General features: G+C 43.3%; 1 protein-coding gene across 3 annotated transcripts in view; it reads left to right on the forward strand.

Moving 5' to 3' along the window:
• Positions 1-3048, forward strand: part of LOC115136911 (huntingtin-interacting protein 1-like) — a 45260-nt gene extending 42212 nt beyond the window's left edge. For 2 of the 3 annotated variants that reach the window (XM_029672821.2, XM_065024552.1), the window contains exons 28-31: positions 101-224; positions 412-473; positions 556-673; positions 1004-3048. In XM_029672821.2, coding sequence (XP_029528681.1) covers positions 101-224; positions 412-473; positions 556-673; positions 1004-1053 — 354 coding nt within the window. In that variant the 3' untranslated portion in view covers positions 1054-3048. Of the gene's footprint in view, positions 1-100; positions 225-411; positions 474-555; positions 674-786 lie in introns of all 3 variants that reach the window. The other variant, XM_065024551.1, reaches the window with a different exon arrangement.
• Positions 3049-9814: the final 6766 nt, after the last annotated feature.

Raw genomic sequence — 9814 nt, forward strand, 5'->3', positions numbered from 1 at the left:
TCTCATCACTCAGTGTGTCAACCATATCTCTACATGTGTTTAAGACACACCCGTGACCATTCCCGTTGGTGACCCATCCACTCTCTGGTCTGTTGGGCAGGTGAAGGCAGACAAAGATAACGCCAACCTGGGCCGCCTGAAGCTGGCATCCAAAGGGGTCACACAGGCCACCGCCGGGGTTGTAGCCTCCACCAAGTCCGGGAAGTCCCAGATCGAGGAGAAAGGTGAGTGGATTAACAGTAGCGTGCCCGTGGATTTACACAGTGGGCGATCAACGTGAGATGTATTGTGACTGAATGTTTTGTGAGCGAATGCTGCATTTCTTTCTCTCTCCTTTATCTTCATATGTCCCTCCCTTTTCTCCCTCTCTCCTTTCTCCATCTCTCTCCCTCCTATGACTGTGTGCTTCAGACACCATGGATTTCTCCAGTATGACCCTCACTCAGATCAAGAGGCAGGAGATGGACTCACAGGTAAGAACAATGTGGGGTGGTTGTGTGTGTGTGTGTGTGTGTTACAGGTCTAAGTAAACCGTGTTTTTGTGTGTGTTGTCAGGTTTCTGTTCTAGAGCTGGAGACAAAGCTGCAGAAGGAGCGAGAGCGTCTAGGGGAGCTAAGGAAGAAGCACTACGAGCTGGCCGGGGTGGCCGAGGGCTGGGGGGAGGAGGACGGAGGTGCGTATGTGTGTCTCAACGTGATTACGCAGAGGCACTATGGCAGAAATAGCGATTGTGTATAATTGGTTGTGTTGAAGCCAGGTCTTAATATCCCTGTTTTCTCCTCACAGGTACAGGTTGAGGTCTGCTCCCCACCTCTCTTCTCTCTCGCTCTGCCTCTTGCCCCATTTATACACTCTCTTCTCTCTGCCTCTTGCCCCATTTATACACTCTCTTCGCTCTGCCTCTTGCCCCATTTATACACTCTCTTCGGTCTTTCCCTTTATTTTTAATATTTTATGAAAGCCAAATAAAAAAGGTGCTTTTTAAAAATGGTCTTGTTTCCAGCTGCTTCTAATTGGACATTGATGAGGAGGGAAAGTGGCGGGATGGATTGACTACCTGCCTGGGCCCCTTGACAAATACCACACCAGCTGATGGTTCCTCTGTCTTCTACCAAGTATTTATTTCAGTTCTCCAACGGTTCACTTTATCCCAGTCGGAGCACCACTGTGGAGCGACCCACCGCGAGCACAAGTTCTTCACAACCAGACATCCTAGAATGCATTGCACAAGGGCCAATCCCTCATGAGAGGGAGACTTGACTGATTGCCACATAGACCCCACCCCTTGCCCTCCACCTACCTACCCATGTCTCATCAGTGCAACGAAAACCGGTGTGTTTTTCTCCCACTAAACGGTTGTGTTATTATTCTAAGTGGTAGAGGTTGTTAACTTGCACCCTGTGTTAGAGGGAGAGCTAACCCCTTCCCTCCCTCACTGCCTCCCCACTTTTCTTTCCTCTTGGATCTTCTTTTTCCACTCACTGTGAGCTTTTACATCTCTAGTAGTCCAACCCAAACCCCATCTAAGCTATACGCCCACCGGGATACGGACTTCTTCCTTTTCGCCTCCTGTTTTAAAGACCATGATGACTGTTGTTGTTGTTATGATTAGAGTTGACTGTTTAGACGCCCAGCTACCCTGTGGATACCCAAAAGCCCCGGCCCATTTAATGGGGTTTAGGTTTGCTAAAGGCACAAGTGTAGCGTGTCTGAGCAGCCAGAGGACTGTTGCTGGAGTTGAAGCTAGAGATTAAGTTGTGTGTGTGTGATTGTCTGGGGCTGCTTTGAGCCCCTGGTTGTGTTCATTAGGCACAACACGGACGAAAAGGTAGTACCTAAACGTGTCCAATATGAAACGCTTGTTTCCGCTTTCTAAATGGTATGCTACGCCGTGTCCTATTGAACAGGACACTGATCATGCTGGACCGTTGATTGGCTGTGTGGCTCTGGGCTTATTGGTGTCTAGCGTGGCTGGAAAAAGGACTTCCATAAGCTGACGTCTGATAATTTACTCTTCTCCGAGGCACCCCCCCCCCCTTTTATTGATTTGAAAGGAATGGACTTGTGTAAGAAATCTGGTGGGAGTGAACAAGTAATAATCAGAAAGGCAGGGAATTGGAACGCAGCCCTACACACCCACACTGCTGGGTTCTTATCAGCTTCCCCAGACAACGTAGCTGTAAAGCCTAGAAAGGGAAACCGACAACTTCCATCTGTCTACAGTAGCAATAACACCTGGGCTGTGTTCATTAGGCACCAAATGGAAGAAAACAGACTGAAACAGGGAGGGTATACCTGGACCTGTGTTATATGTTACATTGTCACAAGAGGGCAGTGTTGCACAGCAGAGCTACCACATTAGAGACTCTTATCATAAATTCTCCTCGCCTGTCTTGCCAGTGGTCACTACTGCTCTTCAATCTGGCTTTATGAAAAGATATGGGAATACCGTATGTTGTTGAGTACACCATGAGTTAGATGAGTAGGGTTTCATCCAGTATTTGTTTTCCTTTCAAATACTTTAGCTGTGCTTGATTGAGCTTGCCTGGTGCAATGGAACCAATGAAATAGTCCCAAATGTACTTCAAAACACGCCCATCGGGCACTTCAGTCAGGCTCAATGAAACGCAATGATATTCAAGAAGTATTCAAAAAAATGTATGAATCCTATTTGGACCCTGATCTGGTTTAATCACAGTATACTGTCTCTGTGTGTGATGCTCTTTGAGTTTGTCTTCCTGCGTGTCTTAATGTCCCTTTGAGGTTTTATTATCCTGCTCTGCTTTTGGTTGTTTTATATAAAAAGTTGTGACACTGGGTATTTAATGATGATTTAACGTGTACTTCCTGGTTATTGACCTCTCACCCTTTGGTTTGTGCCTGTAGTCCAACCAGCTCAGCCAGCCTTTCAAACTGCCGCTCACTGTAGTCAATGAGAAACACACAGTACTCAATAACATTTAAATAATGTCTTTGTATGATAAACTAAAAACTATGTATCTGCGTATACTTTTTTTCCGTTTTGAAAATTAAATATTTCAACTTTAATATGACAAGCTTGTTTTTGTTGTTGTTGCTCACTTCAAGCTGCCACCATTTTTTCAAAGTCCTTGAAATGTTCATGAATATTTAATGTTTAAAACCCTTAAGTGATTAGGAAAATGTATCATTCAAATGATTGAGTGACTCGTGGGTTATTTCCAGATGGCCGATCCCATTCCTCTTTTAGGACGTTATCTCATCATGTACTCTTTCTAAGGATTCTATGTGATGTAATGCACTTGGGGAGAATTATTATGAAACATTTTAATCATCGTGATTGATACAGGAGCTGTAGGATGGATGTCTGGCTCTGTACTGTTAGGAACGGTCAAGAGTGGATTGTCTAACATTTAATAATTGTTTAATGTAGCAAGATGAACTAAGTTCCTTCTGTGTGAGTTGTACAGTAATACTGTTATATAAGCGTGATTAATTGTGGACGGAACACATTTGTTTAATGTCAAGACAATGGGACTAAAGGTGGGGGGGTGGGTCAAACCATACCTTTTCATATCACTCAATCGATTCAGCACAGTTTTAAATAGTAGGGGTATAGTATTTACACAGTATTAACATCCATCGCAACCATTGTTACTGCTATACTATAGTATACAGTATAAACAGTAAGCCTGGAGAAAGAACATATCCTCTTTCAATGTTCAGCTAGAGCCTTTGTGGAAAGTATTGATTTGATTTCTTGCATGGAAAAACAAAGTTGTGGTCCTTTTAACTGTCTCCCATTGATCTGAGAGTAGACTAATGCACCAATATCCCGCTTTCTTTTCCACTCATTAAATACCAAGAAACGTACCTGATTCAAGTCAATTCCTTGACATCTATTTAATAAGACATTGCTGCCAACATCAATGCCCAAGAAAGTACACTGTTGGTGAAAGTTATGTACAGCCGTTTAGCATTTGTCTTCTTCCTTTGAACACCACTCCTTATTGTAACACAAGGCTTCTGTGAGGTTACCCGTCATGTAGAACAGGGAATCGTGTCGGTCTGCTCTATTCGTTATATTTCGTTCTGAACATTTCACCTCATGGAATAGACCACAGTATCCAGCTGTGGATTTCAAAGTGGAAATTGAGTGTGAATCAAAGTATATAATCTGAGACAAATGTGGAGATTACAACCATCTCTAATCTAGAGGGGAAAGTATGAACTACAGAGGGTAGTGCGTACGGCCCAGTACAGCACCGGGGCCAAGGTTCCACCAATCCAGGACCTCTACCAGAGGAAGGCCCTAAAAATTGTCAGACTCCAGCCACCCTAGTCATAGACTCTCTGCTACTGCACGGCAAGTGGTACCGGAGCGCCAAGTCGGGGTCCTAGAGGCTTCTAAACAGCTTCTATCCCCAAGCCATAAGACTCCTGAACACCTAATCAAATGGCTACCCAGACTATTTCACTCTACTGCTACTCTCTGTTATTATCGATGCATAGTCACTTTAATAACTCTACCTACATGTACATATTACTTCGACTAACTGGTGGCCCCGCACACTGACTGTACTGGTACCCCTGTATATAGCCTTGCTATTGTTATTTTACTGCTGCTCTTTTATGATTTGTTACTTTTATTTCTTCTTTATTTTAAATATATTTTTTTAAACTGCCTTGTTGGTTAAGGGCTTGTAAGGTAAGCGTTTCACTGTCAGGTCTACTACGCCTGTTGTATTCGGCGCATGTGACAAACACAATTAGATTGGATTTGAACCTGCATTAACTGCTGTATCAGTTTTTTTCAATCTCCCACACACTTTTATACTGCATACACAGACAGCAGTGCAGTACCATTCTTTGTGAACAGGTGTCAGGCACTACATGTCCTTTCTCTAAGCACTGTACTGGTACTGTACTGGTACTGTAGGCCTCAGCTATGGCTGATCTGTGTCCTCTTCCTGCCTGAGACCAGACCCGAGCACCCAGCGAAGACATCTGACCAGACACACACACACACACACACCACAGTGTCTGTATTCCTTAAAAAAAAATATATATATTAACCAGAGTTTACCCAATGTATACAGTCGTTTTCAATTGTTCATTATTAATGTCCTGCACAACACTGTGGAGGATGCTGTTTGCTCAGCTGTTGTTTGGCTGATTTGTGTTGTAGGCTTATGCTGTGTTGTGTTCTCTCTAATCCATTACAAGCAGGGAGGGGGAGGTGGACGGGGAGGTGTGATTCATGGCTCCAAGAGAGGCTGAGCTATTTTTAGTTCCCTGCGGTTGGTTGGGAGCTGAGCAGGCGCTAGGCTCTATAAAAAATCGAGAGAGCTCTCCCACTATTACTGAGGGTCTCGTCATGATGCCTGGATGGACCCCATGTCCTAAACAAACAACACATCCATTCAGATGCTCCCTAGTTGCTGTCATCACAGATGTTGATCTTGACAGGGTTGTTTTTTTTTGTCATCTGAAGTAAATAAGGTCTGGGTCATTTTATCATGTTTTATTTATCAGATAGTGACTCTGGTTGTGTTGCATAGTGCTTTGTGTATATGAGAAAAACGATATATCCCACTGAGGAAAACTGGACAGTGACAGTAGAACAACGCCCTTAACAGCACATGCAGAATCCCAATATAAAATGGAGTCTAACTAACCATCACATGCTAGCTCATTTACAGCATGTGTGTTATCAGTCGGGCCAGGAGTTTTTTTTCCTGACCACATGACCTGACCAGGTAGAAGTATTTTTGTCTCGCTGTGTCACAAGACTTTATTGTAGAGTTGACCTTTTCCTCTACTTGGAGCTAGGAGGTGCTGTAGTCTTTGTGTGCCTTTACAGGGTTAAAGCCCTAAAAAAGGAACCCTTATTGTGAAGCCAGGCCATGTGAATGTAATCACTGTTCAATGTTTGTGTGAATAAGGGTGTCAGCCATAGGAACAATAAACTATGATCAAACCCAGCCTGCCTCACTGGAGGTCTTTTGATTACATTGTTTTTGCTTGCCTTGCACATTGAACAAAAGTCATTGTGCATAGTTAGAGGCAGTTTCGCAAGCCAATGGTAACTTCCTTCATACTGGACACAGAAATTGTATCCACAAGTTCATCTGTCTCTGGGGACGTAGATTAATTTCCCAAATCCTGAAGTATCTCTTTAAGAGACTCTTCAGTAACTGTCCAGTGACATGAGGTCACTGGACAATAAAATAAAGAGCCGTCTCTCCTCTAAGGGCTGTGGTTCTTGAAAGCAAACAAACAAAACAGCAAATGATGCTGCTTTCTCAGGGGCGATGATGTTTTCACCAACACAGACTGAGACGGAGTGCCTCCTGTTCACTGGACAGCTTTTAGAGGTTAGCCGAGTCCCTGGTGAGTTCCTTATGGTGAGATATCACACCAATATACTCTTTAACAAGTAGGGAGGCAGTGTTGCTGTTCGTTTTTATAAACTCCCAATGAAAACCATACATCTTTAAGAAGAACAGAGGGAAAGTTACCAGCAACAGCTCTAGTCACAGGCATAGGACCGTTTTGAGTGTTGTTTCTCAATCTGTTCACAGAAAGAGGATTTGACGCTTGTGGGTTTGCCGTGAAGCCTTGTACGGCTGAAAGAAGACGCAAACGATCAAGGCAATGAATTAAGTAGAAGGGTAAACTACATTCATTGTGTTTTCTTTCTCTTCTATAGACAGTCTGTGTGAGTTGGTTTCTGTCCTCAGGCCGGGGCAGGGAAACAGTAGGAGCAGTGAAATGTCAGGAAGCGAGTCCTAACTCGCCCTCTGCATCGGCTGTGGTCTGTATGGAGAAGACTGGCTGATTGACGGGATGATCGGGGGAAGTGATGATCACACAATGATATGAATGAACAAGTCCAATCATTCATTCAACCTCTTCAGATGTGTGCATCCTCTTTATGTAATTGGGTGGTACAGTACGTGTAGTAGGCAGGGGTACAACTTTGGTTTTAAGACATGGTGGTTGGAACCAAAAATCTCAAATTTGGACTCATCAGACCAAAGGACAGATTTCCACCGGTCTAATGTCCATTGCTTGTGTTTCCTGGCCCAAGCAAGTCTCTTCTTCTTATTGGTGTACTTTGGTAGAGATTTCTTTGCAGCAATATATTTATAGTGGAAAAACAATGGCAGCTTCACCTTACCTATAGCAGTTCTTGAGGACTGGCTACATAACCACTTCTAGCCTCATCAAAAGCAAATGTGATTATTTTAGCTCAACCCATGCTGTTTTAGTTGAAACTGGAACAGATTTTAGGGGAGAGTGTGTAGGCTGATGTCACACCTGCAAATTGTCTGTTTCTGTATATCTCTTACCTAGACCCTCCTTTCTCACTCTCCCTCTCCTATGCTTTTCCTCCCTCCCTTCTCCCTCGCTATCCCTCTCCTTTCACTCTCTTCTCCCTCGCCTCTCTCTCTCCTTCCCCTTCCAACTCGTCTCCCCTGGAGGAGGGTTTCCAGGGGAGGCTTGGTGCCAGGCTGAGAAGGGGCTCCGCTGCCCGGCCGGTCCGCCTCTCTTAGATCATTGCAGCAGATGTTGCTGTGTTTTCATTGGGCCCTATCTCTTAGCAACCGCGCAGGCTATTTTGTGGAGCTGTGGCACGGTGGTAGGAGCTGGTGTTGTGCACTGTCTGTCTGTCTGGACCTGGCCTTTACACCCTCAGACCAATGGGCCATAAATATGGCGTTATGAAACAAACAGAGTTATTCTGTACTATGAATAAAGAAAGGAAGCACAAGGCATTTGCGTCACCCAAGTGCTGCTTAGTTTAACCTGTAGCAGCAAATCCGTCTGTCAGCTATTAGCCCAGAACTGTAAGTATGTGAGCCATACTGTATCACTCACACAGCCTTCGTGAAGATACTGTGTTGCCTACTACCAGGGGTGCAACTTTCACTGGGGACGGGGGGACATGTCTCCCCCCATAAATTCTTTAATTGCATTTTTGTCCCCTGGAGTTTTATCAATGTAGTGTGACACAAAACGAGGCAACAGTGTGCTTTAGGACCATGCGGCCACCTCCGAGCAGTTGGGTAGGCTGTTTGGAGAGTTTATCCGATTGGATAAAAAAAATATATATAGTACCGGTCAAAAGATTGGACACAGCTACTCATTCAAGGGTTTTTCTCTATTTTTACTATTTTCTACATTGTAAAACTATGAAATAACACACAATGCCAAGAGTGCGCAAAGCTGTCAAAGGCAAAGGGTGGCTACTTTGAAGAATCTCATCAAATAAACTAATCAAAATATATTTTATAACACTTTTTAGTTCCTACATGATTCCATGTGTTTCCATAGTTTATGTCTTCATTATTATTCTACAATGTAGAAAATAGTCCAAATAAAGAAAGACCCTAAAATGAGTAGGGGTGTCCAAACTTTTACCTGGTACTGTATATGTTCAGTGTATCAGCATAGAATATGATAGTGACAGGCTAAGGACAGACCAGAGCTATATATACAGCCATATACAATCTATATACACGAGATGTAGGCTATTGTGTGTGTGTGTGTGTGTGTGTGTATATATAGCACTGGTCTATTCTTAGGCTATCATATTCTGTCACTATCATATTCTGTTCTATTAGAGAAGGAACATGGACCCTGATACTTGATACCATATGGTGGTATATTCAAGACCAACAGCACGCAGAACACATCCAATACAGGTATCAAGGTGATGCTTTAATTGATCAAGTTCCGATGATATTGTCACTCCTATCTCCTCCTTTTACAAAAGACACTAAAATTGAAACATTTTCAAAGAGTAAAAAAGTAGTAAATATTGTTCAACCGACGAGGGCTATACCAGAGAAAGCATGGCAAGTATCCAAATCATATGACGATCATAGATAAGAGACAATACATATTACTATTTACATTTAGTAACACAGACAAATTTACATATATTATAATTTATGTATACAGTGCCTTCGGAAAGTATTTAGACCCCTTGACTTTTTCCACATTTTGTTACATTACAGCCTTATTCTAAAATTGATTAAATTTGTACCAATCCTCAGCAATCTACACACACTACCCCATAATGACAAAGCGAAAAAAGGTTCGAGTTTTGCTAATTTATAAAAAAAATACAAAACAGAAATACCTTATTTATATAAGTATTCAGACCCTTTGCCTTGAGACTCGAAATTGAGCTCCTGTGCATCCGGTTTCCATTGATAATCCTTGATGTTTCTACAACTTGATTGGAGTCCACCTGTGGTAAATTCAATTCATTGGACATGATTTGGAAAGGCACACACCTGTCTATATATAAAGGTCCCACAATTGACAGTGCATGTCAGAGCAAAAACCAAGCCATGAGGTCGAAGGAATTGTCCGCAGAGACAAGAATGTGTCAAGGCACAGATCTGGGGAAGGGTACCAAAACATTTCTGCAGCATTGAAGGTCCCCAAGAACACAGTGCCTCCATCATTCTTAAATTGAAGAAGTTTGGAACCACCGAGACTCTTCCTAGAGCTGGTTCCCCAGACAAACTGAGCATTCAGGGGAGAAGGGCCTTGGTCAGGGAGGTGACCAAGAACCTGATAGTCACAGACAGAGCTCTAGAGTTCTTCTGTGGAGATGGGAGAACTTTCCAGAAAGACAACCATCTCTGCAGCACTCCACCAATCAGGCCTTTACGGTAGAGTGGCCAGAAGGACCCAGTCCTCAGTAAAAAACATAACAGCCCGCTTGGAGTTTGCCAAAAGGCATCTAAAGGACTCTCAGAGACCATGAGAAACAAGATTCTCTGGTCTGATGAAACCTGACACCATCCCTACGGTG

Source organism: Oncorhynchus nerka, linkage group LG11, assembly GCF_034236695.1.
Source record: "Oncorhynchus nerka isolate Pitt River linkage group LG11, Oner_Uvic_2.0, whole genome shotgun sequence".
Lineage (NCBI taxonomy): Eukaryota > Metazoa > Chordata > Actinopteri > Salmoniformes > Salmonidae > Oncorhynchus > Oncorhynchus nerka.